The sequence below is a fragment of the Spea bombifrons genome, chromosome 2 (genome assembly GCF_027358695.1).
Source record: "Spea bombifrons isolate aSpeBom1 chromosome 2, aSpeBom1.2.pri, whole genome shotgun sequence".
In the NCBI taxonomy this organism is placed as follows: Eukaryota; Metazoa; Chordata; class Amphibia; order Anura; family Pelobatidae; genus Spea; species Spea bombifrons.
The window spans coordinates 32,574,840-32,599,506 of NC_071088.1; the positions used below are offsets into that span (position 1 = coordinate 32,574,840).

Below are 24,667 nucleotides of genomic sequence, written 5' to 3' on the forward strand. Positions count from 1 at the left end.
CAGTATTTTGATTATGGGCGTATACTATATTCCTTCCACTTATTCATTACGATTGTAAAGGACAGGTTTGTGGGAAGTAGGATATATGTGGGGTAATAATTGGTTTCCCCAAAATATACCCTCCCCCCCCACAAGAGTAAATGATATACACATGTATCCCCATTCATTTCTACAGTTTGCATGGTTAATACGCAAGCCAGAAAGACCAAGATAAAGCGTTAAATGTCGCGTTTCATCAATGTTCTTTGCTCATACATGAATGCACGTGTATCATGGCTGTTTAAAATAAGGAATTAGCATAACGGAAATGTCATAATACAAGCCATTTGCAATCTAGTAACATCTGTAAAGTGAGTTTTTATTCAAGTATTATGTAGATGAAGCACCAGCATAGCTGAACAGAAGTTGGCAGGGCTTGGTTGCTACAGGCCAATAGCCTAATAGTCAAAAGGAGATTAGTGCACTTGTAATGCTCTTGGCCTCATTTCGTGGTCAGGCATTGCCAACCCCCAAACTTAACTAAATGTTTTTGCTGGAATCCAGACAAATTTGTTCAACTGAAATGTACCATGATCATTTACCATCAGTAATGTCAATGCTTGTAAATAACGTGAAAGAATAACAAAAATAGTAATAGTCTCATACATTCACTTAAAACTGTTACGGTATTTAGCATTCTTTCTATGACGCTATCTCTATTTCAGAAATTCGGCATGTGTTGTTTTAAATGAAATGGCAAAAAATATCAAATATTAAAATGGATAACTGACTTTTTAATTAGTTTAGGATAGGGCAAAACTATGACAAAATCTGGATGGATTTTGATGTCATGATAAGCAGAACATATCATTTTTAGGAAATTAACTTGTATTAGAAAAATTGTTATATTAATAGCTTGCAATTTGTAATGTGGCTATGCGTGTGGTTTTAAATAAATATCAGAAAGTACAGTCCTTTCAACTGCACATTAGCAGATTTTGAAAACATTTGCTGCGAATGAATGAAATGCTGGTCATTGCCACAAAACACCCACGTGCATTTTTAATCCTTTGGCTTTGTAGAGTCAGCGTTGCGAATGGTCAGACCACAGCGGCAGGAAAAAACGAATCATGGTTATTTGAAAATTTGCTCTTAAATAGTTCTCCGCGGGGGAGAAGCAAACATCAAGGACATAGTCTAATGTGTCTAACAAAATAGTGCCTTACCACAGGCTTGCTCTTAAAAACAGACCTTTGCGTAACAGGACCACCCTCCAAAAGCAGCATGTAATTTGGCCCTTGTGTCCGTTTGCTATAGAATTTACCATGTATACCCTTATCAGAAGGAGGCTTTAACGGAAATCAGAACATATCACATATTCTACAATCATAGTAAATACCCCAACACAAGGCCACACAGGTTAAATCCTCCTTTAGGCTCCCGAAAAACATTCCCAGATTGATGCCGTTTAAAAAAGAATTAAAAAAAAAAAAACCTAGTTGCAAGTATATCAGTGAGATTAAATACCATTAACTATGCATTAAGAAGGGCAAACCCCAGTAAGACTCCTGTGAGCAGGGCCAGATGTTCCTTACCTATGTAAACGTTTGCTAGATCGTAGATATAGCAGTGTTATTTCTTTTCATTATTTGCATGTATTCCTGGTCTATTTTAAGGACAGATATTAACTTGGGACATTTAAAAGTTTTGCAAAATTTTGGACATATAGCTTCTGTTTTGTGATGGGCCAATCACGTTTAATCATTTCCTACTATTCATTAAGGGTTGTAGGTCCTTCGCGGCATATGCGATGTTTTTGAACAGTTCCCTTCCTCCCTAGTTCGTAATATTATGACTGACATGTAAATTGCAGTCAGCACAACGCAGCTTGGCTAATCCCATATTTAGAGGACGGCTTGTTTGACAGATCCACCAATTCAGACACTTATTTAGATCATTATTTGAGAAAACACACAAAACCTGCTGTGTTGGCATATAACACTCTCACCGCTCAGGGTATTTTCCATGTTATTAAGGGCTAAGTGCCTTCTAGAGACACTGGGACGGGCAATTAAGAAAGGTGTCAAGCGTGGTCCCAGAGGGCCATAATCTTGTAGGAGGCAATGAGCATTAAGTGTTTCACTAAACAAGGTGGCAACTATTATCTCGTCACTTTAAGGATTACAATATGAATATAACTTGATATAATTTCATATAGGTTCCACATCGCAAGCTTGTTTGAGCAGGACCCTCCTTACCTCTTGTTACTGTAAGTCAAATTGTTATAGTATGTACTACTTGTTATGTCCTGTTTACCTATTGTACAGCACTGAAGAATATGATGGCGCTATATAAAACAATAACTAATAATAATAATAATAATATGCATTTCTAGTTGGCTATATATATATATGTAATTATAAGATTATCAGATCATCTATCTGCAATATTAAAAATCTTTCTGCAAAGAATATGAAATGTTGGTAGAATATTAAGGTGGTCAATATTAGATACTTAAATATGTTACATAAAATCATAAAATAACAATATTTTGTCATTTTCTATAACCCACGATATTAAACAAATCATTATTTGCGCCAAATCTCGTTAGGGTTTATCATACTGACAGCATTTTATTAGCCAGCAATGATGTCGCCTTCAAAGTACATTCCTATCTAATGATGCTCACACGGAAAAATTCTACAGAGCATCAACACATTGTCTGACACTTGCCTAATGCAGATGTACTATAAAAAGATACCCTTAACCGCAGGGATTTGAGAAGGAACTGTTCTGCAGTCGCACGAGTGAAAGTGAAGACCCATCATCGCATCTAGGATTTTATAAAGACCGTCAATTGACAGCAAAAAAAGCAGTTGACGCTAGATAGCGATCTCACAACAAAAAAAGTACATTAAGATAAGACGCACAAAGCTTATTTCTATTACAAAGACAGCACCCATATGCGTTACAAATGTCATTCATACAGTACATGTACCATGTCAAACAGAATTTACTGGCATATAAGAACCATATTGCCCCATATAGCCTATTCATTTGTATTCAGGATAGCTTTTTGTCTATCCCAGATAAAGTCTAAGATTACACCAATGGATATAGAAAGATTGATAGATAGATAGATAGATAGATAGATAGATAGATAGATAGATAGATAGATAGATAGATGGATAGATAGATAGATAGATAGATAGTGTAAATAATAGGAAAGCAATTTAACCCCTTAATGACAATGTCCGTACATGTATGGGCTCAAAATGCATTGTTTTCAATGGGTTTAGGGACCGCCCATTGTCCTTAAGGGGTTAAAAAACTGCTGATTAAATAATGAAGACACAAACATAAACATTGTATAACAATATAAAAAATATCAAAATGTTTGCTAGAAATAAGCAGGAGAAAGAGTTGTTTGTATAAACTCTTAAAAATTCCACAGTTGCCCCCTTTCTGTCCCAACTTTTTGCCAGGTGACCTCCAACCCCAAAAGGTCTTTTCCTTTTTATGGTCCAATTTAAAATGCTTATTCTTCCTGACATTCCCATTGAGTCCTTTGTGCGCTTGTTTGACCTTATCTGTTTCCATAACCCTATGGCCCGCACTTTATCCCGTCACATAAATCTACCATAGACGGTGCCTTTTTCTACCTTGTTTTGAGGTGACCTACTGCCACGTTTGATCCCACCCAGTGCAGGACAATCTTGAAGCACAGTTAAAGACTTTTATAAACACAGGAAGATCAGTCACACCAGCCTGGAAAAGCCAATAAGGACTGTTTTTTATAGTAAGTGTTTGCAAAGTAGTGCTGTAATTGGCTTATCCAGCCAAAAGGAGCCTTTTATCTGAAGAATGTTTTGGGAATCAGCTGACAAGCGGAGATTAAATGCCTTTGAGTGCTCTACTAGATCAACCAAAAACAACAAAAGCTTCTTAGTTTTTTTTTTTGTATTATATTAAAAAAAAAAAAAGTGAAAGTGAAAAACAAGTTATTGTATAAACAAAGCACTTCAGGTTAACCCCCTGAATGCCACAAATGCCTTGGTTGTGATGCTGATTAAAACAAAAAACAATCCCAACTTTAATAATACAAAGTCTAGGTTCTTCATCTTCAACTTGCCGATATCAGTTTAGCTTTAGATTTTGCAAATATAGTGCTGAGAAATGTTACAGGCATGTTACCGATGTAACATGGTATGATGTCACCAGTGATGTCACCATGACCTGAACTCACTCAGGAATTACTGAGCGGATGCAGAAATGAATCAATAGCAGTTTATTTTAGAAACTTGTCATAGTAACATAAATATGTATATTGACAAAAAACACACCAAGAAAGCGATACTGGGGAAAAAAATGGATTTAATAACTAATACTGGATTTACTTCATTTATTTATTTTGGTTTCAGGGGACGGGGTCTCTGTAGAATCTCATAAACCAAGATTTCATACAATTTCCACACAAAAAAGCCCAGCCCTACAAGTTCAGATGTTTTCAGTTGTGTCCATAACATTTCTGTAAAAGTCGTTTCAGTTGCTGCCTTTTTACTGCAGTGTAACAAAAAGGAAATCACATTATTATGGATTTTCCATACTCTCTAATTAATTGACTTACCAGTCACCAGTAGGACAGTGATTTAATTACTCAATGAATGTTTTGACTTACTAATTGTCTGTGCTACATTTCACCCTTGGAGAAAGAATTATGCATACTTTAAATCTGTTTCCTAATGTTGTAATATAAATGAAGGGTAAAAGTACGAGAATCAATGTAATGTATAATATAAAAAAACGGAATTAACCATGTGTTTTATATCCCTCAAAATCACGACCAAAAAAAGCTATATTCCAACAAATAAAAGATATAAAGGATATTTTAAATAGTTTAACTTGTTCACGTCCTTATGCATATATCCAAGGAACGAGTTCACTATATCACGCAGGTAGGTGCCTCCATCAGGTGTTGCCGAATCCAATCCACTCTCACCAGCTTGGATAATAAAAGTGAGAATATTGACCTACAAGCAATTTAAAAAGGAGTTCTGTTCCACCAGCTCTGCTGATTTTAATATCTTTTTTTTTTTTTCAATTAACTGCAAAAGTACAAATGTATTTCCCAGTACTGTTGAGAGTCTAAACCCTTCCTGCAAATATTTTTTTAACCCCTTTACGACCAAGCCCAAGGTTTAAGTCCTTAAGGGGTTAATCATCTAAAATGTTGCTTCACTTATAATTTTCCATGGGAACAGTAAGTTGCCATGTGACACAAAAGCTAGCACGGACAGGTTTACCCATAAAAAAAAAAATGATAACATTTCTGTGTTGCTTTTATTTGATTAAACCTTCAGAGGAATTATAAAAATGAGAGATCTGCTAAGTCTTATTTGCGCAACACGTCAGGGAACGCAAATAATGGTTTGGCTAAGTGAAACCATGACATGTTCTAGCATCAGCTAGTCTGTGAGTAGAATTGGTACGCGGCTGTTTCCAGTCTCTTGGACAACCTGAACACTCTACCTTCATTTTGAACCATAAATCAGAGTGTTAGCATGCTTTTCTTATCCGCAGTGCTACTTTAATCATTAATTGGAATTGAAACACGCAGCAACCTGTTCAGTATTTAAACAGTTCCCTCTTTGACTATAAATAAACCTGTTACAGGTCATTTATTCTATGATATGTACTTTTTTAATCCATCCATGTGCACAAGTCGAGAGTCTTCTGAAAATGTACATAGATTCCTAGCATTTAAAGAAGATAGACTACAAGGCTGCATTAATGTCTATATATTTAAATACTTTACAAATATAACCATACGATGACCGGTAAAAAAATTATTATTCTTTCTGGAATCCATTAATATAAGGTAGTCAGCCACCCAAATGTTCCACAAGTCACACTGATGGCTTTAACAACGCTATTGGAATATTAGAGTCCTTACCTATGCCCCCTGAGACCTACGATCAATAATATACATAGATTATTTCATATTCACAGAATGTATAAATATGAGGTAAATCCAGCATTTCAAATTAAGACCAAAAAAAAAAAAAAAGAATTTATTCTATAGGGGGAAATAAAAAGAATTAGAATTTGAATTTATCTTCCTGGTATTCAGTGAATTAATATTCCATATAATTACACACAGGCATTTGATTGCTTTCTCCACAAATTTTGAAAGCAGTTATGATCATCGCTTAATTATATGGTAGAGCTTTTTAGGGGTTAAATTTAGCCAATGCATAGGGTTCTCAGTTTGTTTATGCAGGAGGTGAGGTCGCAAACCATAACATTCAGTGTTAAATGTATGTGCGTATGTAGGTCAACGTGGATTTGATTTAGCTTCTGGAAGCGCGCGCACGGAAAACAGAATAAAATTATTAGACCTGTGATGTCACTACTTTATTCTTGTTTCTTAAGAATTTAGAAACGTGCCTAAATGCTACATTGAGATCCTTGGCTTACGCACTTTTTTTACAGTTTCACAACTTTGAGTAGTAATTATTTGGAACAATAATATTATCACACAAATCTAAAAGCATAACATCTGGTACTGATCTCACTCTCTAGGAATTAAGTTGTAAGGCGTGAGATCTGCTGCACAGTAACTTAATTTGTTGAAAGGGACTACCAGCGAAGATCTTGTAGCTCAGAGCCACCGGCCTGGTGATGGAACACTTTTCGAGACCCCCCGCTGCTTGTTTTTCTCAACTCACAGAGGTCATCATACATTTCCTAATGAGAAGGGTCTTGGCAGACGGGGAACTCTAAGATCGGTGACTCCAGGATCACATATCTTTCCTTGCCATCTAAATATGGAGCCCACAGCCTGTGGTGTAAAAGTACCCATTTATGCTTTGTAATTTTTTGTTAGTGTTGCCTTTTCCCTCTGGATTTTTCAACTTGTTTAAAAAGCAAGACTAGAACAGGTGGCATAATGTCACAACAAACAGGGCACTGTTTGTACACAATGATGCGTATACTAAAGCCTTGATTAAGCATTACTTGTATGTGGCGGGCAGATCAATCGCTTGATGTATTCTCATGAGATTGCTCTGAAACACATTTCCTGATATTTAACCGAACTTTGCCACCTAATCCCAGGCACTTCTTCCTGTCGAAGCTAAATTCTTTATTTTTTTCATCACCTCACATCAATAAATGTTATGAAGACCATCTTTACAGAGAATTATAAGGCAGGACCCAAGTGCACATGCCTTCTTCAGGGGCTAAATGAGGGTTACACATGTATCAGCAATCACTGTGTTCTTCTCACCCAGATGTACCCAACTCAAAGGGTATATTAAGTATACTATGATGAAAATACAGGATTGAGAATCGGTGGGTAGTAGAAGATGGGACTTGGGAAGAGTTAACAGTAAATATGGCCCATTACAACAGGGCAGATGGGAGGGGGGCCCAATCCAACTGGTTTGTCCTCCAGAATATTGTGGTCAGTCTTTGTATGTTATCATAGTTCCTACTGCAAAATCCGAGAGATGGGGGCTCAAGGAGATAATATACCGGGGGGGTTATGGATGTTGAAATATTTCTTCTACACTCAGTTTCCCCAACTTTCATGCTGATGGCTTTTTTTCTTATATGGCAATAAAAATTACATTATTAAAAAAACAGTAATAAATTATCCATTTGTTCTTCTCAGAGCCAGCTCTGAATGTTTAGGGGCCCTTACCCCTAAAGGATTTTTGATAACAGGTACATTCCAATATGGGATTCATATAGCTACTAAACCATGTAGAATACAGTATAATACAGAAATCAGGTGTTTCAAAAAGGTCTCCATTCTCCCGGCTCCTCATCTGGTTTTGTCAACTTACTTCTTGATCAAGTTATGCATAAAACACCAGCATGCACACAAACGCGCTAGCAGTGTCGACCCATCTATGAAAAACTATTTCACATATTGCATATTCCCCTGATCAGTAGAAGGTTCCCTATGATCCTAGCGGAGAGCCTTGAGTGAAGCTTCATTGAGGTATTTGTACAGTAGCCTAGCACAGACCTCCAATGTGCACATTAAGGAGATAAGAATAAACCAGTGATTGCTCTAAGCAGCTGTCCACAAGAGGAACGACTAAGACCGAGTTGAGAGTCTAGAAAATGGTAATGCTCCTGTTATGGTTTAGTGTGGTTGGTAAAGAGTGCTGCAGTATGTGCTATAGTAGCAGTGTGAGTGGTAAGGGCAAAAAGGACAGCCAAGTAGGACCCAAAGCAGCTTGCGCATGGAACCACCAGCCTCTGTCCATGAGAACACTACTGAGGGCACATACAGGCTGACTCTGGGTTGATCACAAATCGGGTAGCTGTAGCATTCAACCTATAGTTGCCATGTGTACCATACCCATAAACTTATTGTGCTGTAGAAAGAGGAGGCAAGTAAAGTTTTATAGGGATAGGACTATGAGCCTGGGTGATTAAAACTGAGGGAGATAAGGGTGCTCGGGGATCTTATACAACAGCTCATGGGGGGGAAATAAGGTTTAGGAATACGACTTGAAAAGCTAGCAGGGCACCTAAAAGCATACATTTACTCAAAGGCCCGTAATGTTAGATTTTTCCTTCATTTAATCAATATAAAACTAGTTGTGTTAATTACATTCTGAGTTTTTTGTTTTTAAAAAAATTATGTTCTTATTTTATTTTTTACCAACCCAATGCTTTTTTTAGTTATTCATTGCTATTTAATATTCCTTGACTGTCATTCCACCCTTTCAGCACCAGAAAGATGAGCCACGCTATTATCGAATTACAAACAGGACAAGAATTCTGTATAACGTTGCTTGAGTAAAAGTGATTGAACCTATTTTAATTTGTTTAATTGAGCTGACTGTGCTCATAATGGGATACCCCAAAATCCTGACCTTAAATCCAGCATCCCAGACTTAACCCACTACTGACACTAGAATAGGTCTTATGTGTGAGTGTAACACTCTTAGCAGGCAAACTCGGCTCAGGAAGCTCTGCCGACTCCATTGAAAACATATTTCACCAAACATCGTTCCTTCCCTACCCATGTTATATGGTAAAGTAATAATGAACTGTGGTGACTCCACCTAGAAGAAGCTACTGGAAATTTGAGAAGTTAGCCAGCTGTCTAGCTCACCATTCCAAGTAGCTCTATCTGCTAATCTCTAAGGTCACTCTTTCACACCAATTACTATGGCAGTGCAGTGTGACCTGGACCATTTGAAACCCACACGTTTCAATCATTAAACTGTCACTAAAGCAGGAAGAACATTTTGTCTGACATTATATATCTATCAATCTTATATTATATATGAACACTAAATGCTAGGTTATGCGTGCATAGTAGGAGAAGAGGGTCCTGCTCTTGCCACTTTACCATCTTGGGGGGGATTATAGGAGGAAAGGCACTCCTTGGGTCAAGAAAACTAGGGTGATGTGGAGAACCCAGCGGTCTGGGCATCTTGAAGGTGGGGAGGGCAGATGGTCTCTTTAGAATGCACCCCAAGGGTATTAGGAACCCAATCTTTTTATCTTACATGAAAGTGATCTGTTTGTTGCATCAGAGTAGAAATTGACTTCAGAAACAGAATTCCCTCAAACAAAAATGTATCTCCGGGAAATTCACTGCAATTAAAACATTAGGCAGTTTTGGGGGGATTTTTTCCTCTGAAGCCAGCATTCACCCTACTGTAATAGAGCCAGAATCAGGTACTGTAAGTAACATACATCGAAGAAAAATATACAGAGTTTATAGAAATATCACAGTATATCTGATGTTGCATTTAACAAGGAACACAAAGCAACCCATGGACAGTATTAAAGGTACAGGTAGCCCCTTTATATAGAGGGATCACTGATGCACTGAAGCAGCTCAGGTCAATGACACTTAAAAGGACAACTACGTATTACAATGAAAAGCTAAAAGTTAAAAGAACAGTCATGTAATTTTTTAACAGAACCGTTCCATTATGCTTAATTTGTCAGTTCCCAAAGCCTACACCTGCTTTGCACTCTACAGAGACTATTGGCCATCATCCTAGAGTACCAGCCAACAGCAAACTAAACAAGAGGCATTTATCATGCAAAACACAGCTCGTTTAGCTAAATGACATCAATAGAAGAAAATCTGTATTTAAATTTAAAAAAGGCCCCAAACCAGCCTTAGTTTCACAATATCTAACACTATGCAAAATGTTAAGGAACTATCCAAGAAAGGATCTTGCTCTTGCAGCCCCTAAGGATAGCGGTAACCTCTGGTGCTTGTGATATATAATTTTATATTATTATCATTTTGAACACAGTATAGCACACGTAAAAGCTAGTATATACAATATTGCAAATATGCCACAGTTCAGTTAAACCTGCAATCTACAGAGAGTTATTTAGATTTTGCTTTGAAGTTAATGTTTTCAACTGAGGATTAGTTCAGAGGCGTGCTGACTCTGCTCTGCATTATTTAAGATAGCGCATGTATTTCTACATGAAAAGAAATGTTTGCTGCCAATAGTATGCACTAAAATCACTGGGGACTTTGTAAACTGTGATGAATTCTGTGTTTACAACAAGCAGGCACATTAAACCTTACCGTATAAAATCATCTGACTAGCTGGAAATGGTGCAGGGTCTGTTTTAACTTCAAGTATAACATAGAAGTAGACGATCCAGCTAGGACAAATCCTCACCCCAGGCTTAGTGTATCAAGCCTGGCAGGAGCCGAGCCAGACTCCCTTGCACAATAGGGAAATGTAGAGAAGTCAATGCTGAACAAGAAGAGGAGTTTGTGCCAGCTTGGCTTTTTTATCTTTCACAAGCTGGGCAAAGCCAGTCATTGGGCTCAATCCCAGCTTGAGATAAGGTTGGCTATCACAGTTATAGTATAATATCCAGATACATAGAATGATAGAAGAACACTGTTATAGTAATATTATTGGGATACCTGGGAACTCTCCGGGTTTGACCCATGAAGCGTTGCTTGTCAAGATCTCTGGATCATTCTCCCCTTTCTCCAAGGCAGTAATATTTAACCAATGCGGACTCCCTGCCCAACTGTCCTCCTACCCCCAACCCCCTATAATATCATACTAATATCAAGGATACATGGACGCCTCCAATGTATTTACTTTTCTGATTAAATTAATACATACTAGAAGACTGAAAGTACATACATACCCATTAAACACAAAATGGGAAGAGGAGGACATTACACTTTTGTAGAAGAAATCATAAACGGATACTTTTCTGCAAATGTTTTCCCTTTAGGCCATGTACATTTACATAAGAGATTTTTTTTTTTTTTTTCATTTTTTCATTTCCATCTACAAAAATAGCTAACTCAGGGGCATAAAACATACGCATTGTAACATAAAGAAAAAAATATATATATGGCAAAATTAATTTGTACACAGGGTAAATAATTCATTACTTTACAGACAAGAATGATGACCTTATGTGGAACTCAAAACTCAATTCCAGTACAATAAAAACATCTGGATTATGAAATGACGCCCCTTGGCTGTACTTTGCAATAATGAGATTTTATTTTGTTCAGTGTTGACACCGTGTGTATATAGAACCACCCCGACGTAGGGACAGAACATGAAAAATGACTTACACAATATATAATTCCCAAAATGTGCAATATTGATTTGAACCTTGTCCAATGTATTAGTTCTCGTTAAGGGCGAATACCTAATTTACTATACAACGTGCGGGAAAGTGTGTTTGCACGCAAGTTATTGCAAATATCTACTGTACCTCAGTCAACATATTAAACTAATGACAAGCAGATGATTTATAGCAATGTTTATTTGTTATAGTACTGGAGATGGCTTGTTCAGCTGTTACATGGCCGTATTGTACTGAATATGTTTGTTCATATAGGAGAATTCTCCGACATGGAGTTCCTTGGAAATCCTTAGTTTCTGACATAGACTGGCTGTGACATAATTGGGCAAGGTCGATATGACCCCGCTATCATTTATCATCTGTTAAGGAAAATAAATGTTTAAAGGAAATAATCAATTGAAAAGTCAATACATTTCTCATATCAAATGACTAAGGTCATCGGGTCATTAGCTGTGGCTGTCTGATTTTGAGATAATACATAATGTGTTGTATACTTTTCACTTATCTAGACTAATTATCGACAGAAAAATTCTTTACACATTCAACCCACTCTTCCATAAAAAAAAAAACCTTATAGCTAGAAACATGATAGATCTAAGGACAGGTTCCATGTTCTTCACCGATAGTGCTATATCCTTAGGTGCAGTTTAGGCCTATGGAAAAACCAATCGGGAGAACCTACTAGGATGCAACCTACATGGGTACTGTGTCCATCCATGTCAATTACAGGGGATTTTTACAAAGAGATTTGGGAGAGGAGATAACAAAATCTCATGGGACAACCCAGCGCAAGTGATCACAGATGGCTACCTTATTAAAGTGACCCATGGACTATTGTATGTGAAACTGACAAGTAAAATGTCCTCTCAATTGAACGAAATGTGTCTATTTGTCAGAACTGTGCGGCTTCAACTGCTTTTTCTACATAATATAAGAATATTTTCCTATTTAGAGCTTATGTTTCTACAAGACTATGCCAACTAGGACCAATGTTGGAGGCCTAGCTAACGTTTTACAATAGCCGGTCCCACCCATGGTCCACCAACTTTCTCTAAAATGCTGCTTTACCAAAATCCCAACCAGCCATAATTATTAAACTCTATGTGTGTTTTTGGAAGATATATTTTTTTTTTATCCATAAAACCAGTTTATAAATCTGTCCTTTGTAATCAAAGAACATCTACAGTATTTGTGCCAAAGGGGTATTAATGGCAATAAGATATCAGATATCATATAACCAATGAACATATATATATTAAAGAATGTTAAAGACAACAACAATTCATGCAAAAAAATCTACATTTTCATTAGTTTTCTCTGTTCTTACTCCCAGGCATAATGAGAAACGTTTGCACATATGTTGTATGTATAAATAATACCTTGTGATCAGTGGAACTTTATATAATTTGGCATATGTACTATATGATTAATTATTATTAATATTATTAATATTCATAAGTAGATTGTTTTTTCTTTATAAGACTACGCTGGAGTCTCAGAAACCAAGATTTGTTTTCTAAAAAGCAAATAGGGAACAGCAAGTTAAACAATTATGCATTAAAGTGATTGAAAGATACACTGTTTAATACATCAGGAACAGTCAAAGGAACAAGCAGCAAGATTAAAGCTTCTATTCTGGTGACAGAATAGCTATTGATACAGAGCATCCTCCACTACATTAAATGAAAGTGTTGAAAAAGAAAAGCTTTTATTAAATACGTTCCCTAAACCCGAGTGAAAAATGGGCTATTGATTTTACTTGTTTGGAATAGCTCTCCAAATACTCTTTTAAGTTAAATCAGTAGGTATTTTGGCAAATAAGCGAAGTCAATTTCAATTCCACTCGTGGTGCGTGTGTTTGTGTACAATCCATTCAGTGTAAAGCCCTTACTGTTTGCCTTAGCTGTACAGCATGCCACAACAGGCAAGCAGCTGACTAGATCAAAGAGACGGTGCCTGCCTCGTTCTTCCTCTATACACGCGGAATACTCATCGACAAGCTCACTTACTTAATGATTTCACCGGGGCTGTAATGCTAGAACTCAAATGCTACGTATATATGTGTCCAAATGGGCATCTGCCCTTACAAGGTCCAGCTTGTGTCCATGTGCTCTTGGGTAACTGAACTTTCCAAGCTCAAAGCCCAACCAAATATTAAAAGTATGAGACGTATCCTATACCAGATGGCTTTGCAACAACTGCAGCCGGTGCCTCATTGCACACAGAAATCCCCACGTATTATAGGGAAGCCCAGTCCCAATGTATGCATTGTATGTGTCTATGTACACGTCTATGTATACGGACCACCGAATTGATACACAAAAAGTCAATTATATGTAATAATATGCTGAATTTATAGATATATGGATTGGATAGACGAATGGTTGGATAGATAGATAGATAGATAGATAGATAGATAGATAGATAGATAGATAGATAGATAGGACACACACACGCGTTTACTGTGATATTGAATTACAAACGATATACTGCAATAACAGTCTACTATATCATCCAAACACAAAGCTGTCATGATCTCATTTGATGTCAGTGGAATGTAAACACAGTTATGGATATGTGTGTGACAGAGCATCTTTATCATTCATCTAGTTCACAGTAACAGATTGATATTTGAGAAGTACCGCGAGAGAAAAGCAAACCAGTACTGTTTAATCCAAGAGTCTGTCAGGGCATTAAAGGCGCTGGTCCATCTATTCCGCTGAATTGAAGCAAAGTGTAACAAAATGTAGAAACATCACGGCTAGCGTTGTGTCCCAACATTTCCCATAAATAATTTGCTTCATTGATCATTTTTGCCGGGAACATTTGTCATGTGACACAAATGCAGGCGCTAATACGCTGTTGCCATAGAAACTGAAAATTGGTCCTAATAGTTTTGGTGGTGTTTTATGTTTTTATGTTTTCCTTCCTTTAGAGGACGGGCAAAAATGCCAGCTTTGCTAGATTTCATTTGCTTAACGTACTTGAGAGTTCAATCATTGTTTTGTCTAAGTGGAAAAAGGTCAAACGAAGCAAAACATAAGGTTAATTGGATATACGAGACAGAAGAGAATGCACAGCTTTCCAAATTTTAGACAATAAAACTGTTATATACATATATATTTTTTAAGTAAATATATTTTTATATATTATGGGTCTCCTTTATTTATTACTATACCTATTATTCCCTAGGCTTAGTCCTTAGCTGTAGTTCTTTCTGTATCTGAACTCTCTATGGACTCCTGATCATTCTCTCTTGTTAAATTGGTGTATTTACTATACATCATACATAAATTAACTTTCAACATCCAGTCATTTACCGAAGCTAAGCTTCCGCTCTCTGTACCATTTTAGCGCATAGTTTGCCTAAAAAAATCTTCATTACCAACTCGTATTAATGTATTTAACCTTACAAAGGGAGTTGAGCTTCTTCCATTAGATAGATCCCACTGTGTCTTTCTACTTACGAGCTACAATTTATTTAAGACTATTAGGATTGCAAAAAAAAGGTCATTTGAGTTAGCGAGCTCTACATCCACGTATCAGTTATACTAAGTGGCCAAATGGTTACAAACAAATGGTCTTTTCCAAAAAAAAAAATGCGAGCCAGCACTTTACATGCTGGTGACTTGAAAGCTATGTCACAATAGTGAACATACACACAACAGCTGTACACTGTAAAACCCCAACACAGCTGTATTTTCAGTAAGCAGCATTATAAAAAGAAAAGGTTTCATATTCTGGTTGGGCGCTTAATGCATTAAGCACTTAAGGTCACATCAGGATTGTCACATCCTTGCCAATCCAACAACGTTTGTGCGTCACATTAACGAACAACACAGTTCCACAACTGGGAGTAAATCTGAGCTCTTCTTCTTCTTCTTCTTCTGCTCTATGGCAGGGGCAATTATCCACGTACTAAGTCGTCGGCTTAATAGCTTGAGCCAATTTAGTCAACCAATACTTGGTAGTTCTGACACTGACGCACAATCTTTTTTACCGCTCGACTATACCCAAAGGAGTCCCAGAATGATAGAAAGCAAATGTTTCCATCAAGGCTGCACATATACCTAATTGTACTGCTAAGCTATAATTAAAATCAAGTTTCTTTTGCAACATAATTATTTTGCTTATGAAGTTAATTAGCTGAATATGAATATATTAGTGGGGGGGGGTCTCTAGAATAGGAATCTCTAACCCAAACTCGTGATTACTAATTCATGTATCTTCACATCAAGCTAATGCCCTATACTGAAGTATCATACTATGCAATTATGCCAAGTGGCTACTAGTCAACATTTATACACAGCACTTATACATTCAATGCTGTGGATAAAATGACCCTAAATAACTCAACAACAATACTCCAGACCCTAGACCAAATGTTTTTTTGTTTTTTTTTCCAATGCAATATATGCAAGAATTGCTATTCAATTACGTTGAATCCAGTCCATTATTTGTTCTCCAAAGTGCCAGAAAATGAATAGCCATCAGCTAAAGTAATAAAACCACTAGTCTTGACAGGAGAGAATGAAACTCAATGTTACACATTGTTATCTATCCAGTATTGGTTTAACATTGAATTACAAAAGCGCGGAAATGCCGATATTGGAAGACTGATAACAATTAGGGTTGGAGGACAAATAGAGCTTGGGTCTACATGGTCCTTCACTCTCACTTTAACATTAAAAATGAACTTGTAGTGTTTGAAGAATAGTCTTTAAAGCAGTATAGAAGTGCTTGCTGTGCCAAGTAAGCAAATAGAGGTTTAAATGATGAAGTAATTTAACAAGCAGAACTAGTTTTATTAGAATTCCAACCATGAAATGTAAAAAAATGGTTCATATGGGTACTAAATACTTGAGATCTAATTTCATTTTTTTATCATAATGGTTATTTTTTCCTGATATTATCAAAAGGCAACATAATTATCTTAATTCGGGGTTCTATGTGAAAATATGGTGACAGTTTTTCTATTTTTTTTTATTTTTTTTTTAAAAGCATGATTATGAATGATTGACAGGTCTCTGAAATTGTCCTTATACGTTTAAAAAAAGAAAACAATTCAGAAATCTCTGCTGACAAGCATGTGCCTGTTTCAGATTTGCAAATATACTATAAAAAAAAAAAAAAAGAATACCTCCTACACAGCTTCCAGCGCTAAGCAATCCCTTTCATGAATAGATAACTGTCTGGCAATGCAGTCTCATGGGTTAAAGTAAGCATTATTACCAATGTTTTGAAAGGGCTCTGTTCTTAAATGAAAAGCAGGCCTAGATCTTGTTTCAGATTACAAAGAAAATCATAGAAAATGTCATATTTCATAATACACGTCATTTTGTGAGCAGATAATTGAAGTTTGCCTCCTTTTAAGATATGTTTAAGACATGTGTGGTTCATATACTACCTGACAGCCAGCCAGAAAAACCAAAGCTATGTTATTGGCAAAGCGAATACACAGGTATAGAACGTATATAACGTGGCTAGAAGTGACAATTGAAGACAGTTTTAAGAAGTTTGTTACCCCAAGGGTCGTATGATAATTATATGGATTCCACAGGCTAATAGGTCGGCACATATATTGTGTAGAATAAAATACAGCCTTGAGATTAAAATCAGAGCTGGTTTACCAATTATACGCTTGCAGCTAGAGATGCCTTTAAACAAACCTATAATCATTAGGGCAATCTCCTCTTTTTTTATGGCTGCAGTATGCTCAGGCTGACCACAGAGGTGGCATTTGTCACTGTAAAAAGCCAACAGGTGTCATAAAACCGCCATGTAAATAATTCTATGAAAACAGTCTGCCAATAAAATAGCGTATTTCATACTGTTCTATTCGTAAACATATATTTAAATTAAAAACATTTTTTTCTAAATTTATTTTATTTTCTACAAATGTATTTTATTTTCTCCAGTCTGGTTTAAAAATAAATAAATAAATAAAAATGAATTAATTAAAATCAGGCTGTTTTTAGTGGGAAAAAATCCCTGAAAACTTTTACAAAGCTGTTCTACCTAACCTTCCTCGTAAATGGATTGTCAACTCACAAGAGTAGCGTCCTCTTCTCCTTTTGCAACAGCATGCTTTAAATTGTCATGTATTTTCACTGCCCCCCCCCATAGTAACAGCGCTATATAAATAAATGTAATGTAATGAGTGTTATGCGACTCTGTAAGAGTTAAACTTGTTACTTAATCAATGTTCTAATGAAAAAAAACCAAGACTCATAGTTTTTAACACAAAACAACGCAAAAGGTTTAACGCTAACGCATACGTAACGAGACAACACTATGACGTCACATTGTCAAACGACAAAGGAAAAGCATAATGCATTTTGAGACATTTATTAACAATTTGATTAGTAGTCAGCATTAAGATTCTTAAACATGACTGTTGCCATCTAGATCACTGGGGACAGGTTCAGTGGAGGGTAATGTATATTTCAGGATCTATACAGCTTATGCAGTGTTGAGTCTCATGCAGAACACCCAACAACCCTCAAACAACAGAAGGTTTAATACCAACGTAACTACTTTTAAGCAAGCAAATGATACATTTGTTTTGAATCATAATAATCAGGAACAATACCGTAATAATATTTGGAAAGCATATTCAGAAACAATAATATTTTAAGAACAAGATTCAGCAGCAAAACTACAAACTCAACATGTGTATTATCTTCATAAAAGTCTCTATTGAAAAGTAATTTGTATATATAATTAATTTTTTTTATTATTATTATTATTTTAGCCTTTTTTTTATAAAATAAAGTGGGTAGACAAGTGCCAAACCCTGAAGTTGGCATTATGACTTCTAATCATAAGGATGCAGTAGATGCAGATACTATTCCAAGGCACATGCCTTTGAAAGTTAACAGAAATCCATAGCACAGGTGGGTGTATTTTCAGCCTATTCAGTAGTATATGAATGCACTGGAGTGGAATTTGTCTCCATGATGCACATAATTTAAATTAAATGAACAAGGGGGGGGAATGATGAAGCAGTTAGGGGGAATCGAACCCACACGTTATGATTGTCTCTGGGACGCAAATAATTCAATTAACTCAATATGAGTGAGAAATGATGGCACAGTCAGGGGGTTGAGGGGATACCCGAACCCACCAGTTTTGCTTGTCTCTAGAACGCAAATCATTCATTAAAATGAATAGGAATGGGCAATGATGGCACAGTTAGGAGGTTGAGGGGGTACTCGAACCTACAAGTTATGCTTGTCCCTAGGACCCAGATAATGCAATAACATTAATGTGAGTGAGAAATGATGGCACAGGCAGGGGGTTGAGGGGGTACTCGAACCTACAAGTTATGCTCGTCTCTAGGACGCAGATAATTGAATAACATTAATGTGAGTGAGAAATGATGGCACAGGCAGGGGGTTGAGGGGGTACTCGGACCTACAAGTAATGCTTGTCTGTAGGACCCAGATAATGCAATAACATTCATGCGAGTGAGAAATGATGACACAGGCAGGGGGCTGAGGGGGTACTCGAACCCGCGGACGGGCTGTATCGGAGGCTAATGTACCTGGAAGTGCTTGAAGAAGGCTGAGATGCGAGTGATGTGCAGACTCAGGCACCTTGACGTGCATCTTGCTCTGTAAACACTGAGCATGGAGAGAGTCTCGTCCTGTTTGCGAGCAGAAGAGGCAGCGGCAGATGCAGCTGACTTGGTAACAGCAAAGCTGCCCCACAGCAACATAATCCACAAGAAAAGGGTCAAAGACCAGCCATGATCTTTCAGCCCCATCTTCTTCAGGTGTTCAGTCAGAGGATGAGATTGGTGCTGAAGCTCCCCCTGTGCCTGACTGGCTGTGTGGGAAGCGGGATACAGGCTACAGAGCTGCAGAAACTAAAAAAGAAAGTTCAATCATTCAACTCTATTGGGTTTTAGCTGCTCCACTTCCCCCTCCTCCCGGAGCTTCTCCCCCCTCCTCTCCGGGCAGCTGCACCTCCTGGGGGCGGGCTCAATCTGACAGGACTGCAGCCTTATTGGATAAGAGGGGCCGATGATTGACAGCAGCTTTGGTGTGCTGATGAGAGGATAATGCAATTGCAAGAGACAGGAAAGAAATGACATGGGGAATGAAGAGAGTGCAGTTACTTCTAAAGTTATTCGACAGAAGGAGTTAAATTGAATTGAATTGTGTGGCATATGCAACAAACATGAGAGGGAGAAAATGTGTGTTTTGTATGAAGGAAATGTGGTAGTACCTGAAGAAGTGCCCTAGATAGTTCCAAGAGCATGCAATCTATTATACTGCAGTTACCCCCAAAAAAGTATCCTCTTTACCAGATTTGATGTTTTTGGGTTTTTTTACGTCTAACACGGCGGAAAGGAAAGAATTAATCAAATTAATGCAGCAAGAGAAATAGGTTCTTATATAAAGCAGGGCAGGAAAAATTAAATATTGCATTGTGTGCCTTCCTTCTATCCCCATCTGTACACAAATCCAACAAAACCGTCACTATTTATGCCTTTTTGTTTTGATCGTTAAAGTTATTTTACCATATTAACCCATTAAGGACCAGAGCCATTATACGCTGCAGGACCAGAGCATTTTTTTGTGTTTTTCTTCAACTGTTATTTTCTCACCCACATTTTTCTATACCCACATTATATTTAATTTTGTGGCACAGAAAGGGCTCTGTAAGTCATATCTATATATACGAAGGATATGTAAGAAATGAAATTGAAATTATTAATTAAACACTATTTATTAACGGTTTTACTGCTGGTATAAATGAAAAAAAAAAATAATAATATGTATACATTAACGTGCCCTGATTTTAAAACCACCCTAAATTCCTATAATTTAATTTGTTTGTTTTTTTTGGTTTCTAATTTTTAGGTTATTATTTTAACCCCTTCCTAACTCTAAACCTAACCCTATCTAAAATATTAACCCCTTCAGGTAAGGTAAAGAAATAACGTAAAAAGAAAATATTTATTTATTTATTTTAAACCTTGGTCTTGAGACCTAGGGAATCACTTCAACTGTTTTCTGTCTCCTTGCAGGTCACATTCACAGTAAGAAGGAGAAAGTCAGAGAACAGAGACAAAAGCAATGCTTACAAGCACGGCCCTTGTCATTTAACTGTATTGCTGCATGTGATTGGCTGTAGCAGTAGACCGTAGACCGATCACTCCAGTCAGAGTGCAGCGGTGTCCCTGCGATCACCGACATGGGACTGATTTTAACACATGAAGTACCAAGTACGTCATTGATCCTCTAGTGACGTCTTTTCATGACATACCTTGTACATCATTGGTCATGAAGGGGTTAATCTGATTTAAAAGTAATATTTTGCAGAAATTCATCACAGGTAAGAAGCCTTTAGCTCTCAAAAAGCTTACGGTGTGCAATTGTAACACAACTAGATGGAAAAAGTTTGATCATTATCAATATATCAATATGAAAGGCACCGTTACACTTAGACAAAATATAAATTGCACAGGCAAACAAACCTTAGCAGATCTGTTTTTTAATTATAATTTTTTCTTAAGATTTAATCACAGGGAAAAAAGCACCTTTTTCAGTTTCTAGGGCAACAACCCCATGCTTGCTTTTGTGCCACATTATAAGTAATCCCTAAAAAAGAGGCAACATTTTACTGAAATAATTATTCCTAGGAAGTGTTTGGGCATTGAGCAGTACATGGAATAGCTTTTCTAATGCAAAAAAATGCACCTTTAATCATCAGCCTTTCATTCATGTGATATGATATGTTTAAAATACAGTGGTTACAAAGAGCTATTTTGCTGTCAGACAAACCCAAGGACCGGTTAAGGTCTGAGTCTTTACAGCAGCAAAAATGGGCAGACTAGATGGGCCAAATGGTTCTTTATCTGCCGTCAAATTCCGTGTTTTCATGTTTCTATATATGTGTTAAATGCTAGGTTAGATTTGAAGCTAAGGTGTACTACCAGTTCTAGTTTATGGATTTGGGGAAAAAATACGTTGCACTCATGGTTGTTCAAAGTGAATAATGTTATTAAGCCTGAGCTACAGCATTTATCATTTTCAGAAGACTTAAAATCTCTTGGTGCCCATAAATCAGATCTGGCAAATTAACATCATAACGCATGTTATAATACTTCACCAATTTCTTTCACAGGTCCATATTCTGGGGGTGGATAGCTGTAGACTATGTGGTAGACATTTAATTAAATATCCCATGGTGTATGGAATTCCATGCTTATTGCGTATTATAGCAGCTCTAACCGTTGTGGAGCAAAAAGAAACGGTTTTAAGACAGTCCTGGAGCGTAGAATTCGAAGTCATATCATCCAGTTTTAATGGGGAGGTTATTGTCTATTATTTATATAGCGCCATAAAGTCCGCAGCTATTCTTACAATACGTATATTCAAAGGGTATGAAAAGCTAGAACCGACAGACCAAGACAAACCGATACATTAGGTAAAGAGAGCCCTACTGGCAAGCTGACACTCTAGAGCTTCACTAAGACTCTCTCTTATTAGTGAACGATGCCTTAGTTACACATCAGTAACTTAGTATATCACCCTACTTTGCGTCAAAAACGTAGAACGCAAGCGTTAGCCGCATTACAGGTTTTGCTTGCTTGTTTGACTAGGCAACTAACAATATAGCTACATTTAGCAACATACCAATAACTGTGTCTTAATTAAGCCGTATCACGCATGAGATATGTGCTTCTATATGCATTGTTTGCATTCATCTCAGGGTTTCGAAGAGAACATTTAGAAGAGCAACAGAAATAAGTGAGCAGTGAAGACCGAATATAAAATGGACTAAACTCCTGTAAAATCAGCCACCTTTTTATTAGATATATCAGCACATCGCCTTATTCTAACACTGTGTAATAATGTTCTTTCCCGGATGGGTTATTGGCTGCAGTGTACATTAAAAAATCAGGCTGTACAGGTATTGCTGCCTTCTACACTGGATTTCACACCACAATGGCACTTAAATGGTTAAGGATAAATTTTTGGGGGGTGTTTGATGTTTGCAGACATTGTTTTTTGTTTTTTTTTACATGGAAAAAAGCATTGCCAATAATTTGTGCCAGTTCGTAAAAAAAAAATTCTGCATTTATGCAGAAAAATATTTTAAAATGCCCTGCTCATGTTTTCTATGCATCCTTGAAGGACAATTCTTAAATATTGAGCTTGTCCCTGTTATTACAGAGTTTAAACCATATTATTTATGACTGCACTATTCTATAGTAAGAGTATCCATATTATTTATGTGAGTGCCACTGTTGGCATGTCCTAAATTTGTACCTCTTTTGGTTTTTGCTTTTCGCCCAAGTGTTTAGCTTGGGTTTTATGTGCTACATATAAAGAGTGATATGTTTTGTATTCTCCTATTTTCCCTAACCCCAATTCCAAATAACTTCTTTATTTATCTAGAACAAAAAGGTGTATACCAGAACAACAAAAAAAAAAGGATATTCCAATATTGGTCTTAGAGAAGATAGTCTTAGAAGTTTAGCGTTCATAGACTCAGTAACTTTTAAGGCCTCAAAGTTTCTTCTTGATATGTAAACCCAAAGACCAATACTCATCATACATCAGTGGAAGACTTAGGTATACTCTTGCTTGCAGGTATATATTCTATATCCTCACTCTACCCCCACTATAGGAACATTTACAGCCGTGCTGAATTTGAGGAACAATTTGCCCCACGATTTCTCCTTTAACTACCTATGCTTATAAACAACATATACTGGATGGCTATATTAAAATCACTTCTGCTCTGCATGAGGTCACTCTCACACACAGCTGCGGAGATTGGAATAACTATTCCATTACATTTATTTTTTTTTATAGCGCCAGCAGATTCCGTAGCACTGTTACAGTAGGAGACAGCTACAATATTAAACAGACAATTTTAAGTCACATTAACACGTGTTTAAACATACTGGTACGGAAGGAGAAGACGGCCCCGCTCTTGCGAGTTTACAATCTATGATCATTTCTACCACTGTCCACATAGTACATGACGTTTATATATATAATTAAACAGAGTAGAGCTATAACATATAGGCATACCTAGGAACTCTAGGGGTCGACCCAGGGAACTCCGGGACTCCAGTTCTCTGGGTCAACACCCGAATCCTCCAGGTTGTGGGAGCGGGGTCTTGACACGTCCCACTCCCTTCCTATTTCCCCTTTAAATGGGGGTGTTTCCTGCGATGTCAGCGGGAACACCCACTGACATCAGCAGGAACACCACCGTTGTTAGCAGAACTGCCCATTGAGGTCAGTGGGCAGTCCTGGCTGCGTCCCCCAAGGGTAGGCTCTGGGTAGCCGGAGCTCACAAGTTCCCAGGTATGCGTATAGAACAGCAGCAAAGCATTGAAAAATAGAAACAAAGAATTTGCTCTCCTCATAAGGCATGGGACATTAAACAGTGGGTGTCACAAAATAAAATAGAGGATACAAAATACACTATTGACAATATATTTGGAAATAGACAATGCCAACTGTAAGGAATTGCTTACCTTTCAATAGACCTGCATCTTTCTCTGTACTTAATCTGATTTTCTATATCTTTTTCTTCAACTTTTTTTAATACATGTGCATAATAGGCCCTGGGAATTACTGTATAGCGCTATAAGATATATAGATATATATATATATATATATATATATATATATATATATATATATATATATATATATATATATATATATATATATATATATATATATATAACACCTAAGTTTTTTATGTGCTTATGGAAGAATTGAACAATGCATTATTCTAATTAAACTGGCAGAGAGTTAAAAATAGGTTGGTGCACCACGAACTAGTCAAACATTGTTAGATGATGTTCATTATTATTGGTAAAAGAAATGATTTGCAGCACATACACCTTAGATAACTAAAACTTAAAAAATTTACATTTTGGGGGCCATGGCTTAAAAAATCTTATCCTAAATAAATATGAATCTGAAAACAAACAAAAAAAAGAATTTACCCAGATTTATACAAGAGTATGCGGGTGTGTAGAAATATATGAAATGTGTTTTAATTATTAAACAAGTTAATTAAA

At 36.8% G+C, this 24,667-nt stretch overlaps 1 protein-coding gene across 1 annotated transcript in view; it reads right to left on the minus strand.

Annotated features, from left to right (window-relative positions):
* ANOS1 (anosmin 1) overlaps nt 1-19,431 on the minus strand; it is a 72,717-nt gene extending 53,286 nt beyond the window's left edge. Inside the window, exon 1 of the mRNA XM_053457402.1 lies at nt 19,151-19,431. Coding sequence (XP_053313377.1) covers nt 19,151-19,372 — 222 coding nt within the window. The 5' untranslated portion in view covers nt 19,373-19,431. The remainder of the gene's footprint in view (nt 1-19,150) is intronic.
* Nucleotides 19,432-24,667: the final 5,236 nt, after the last annotated feature.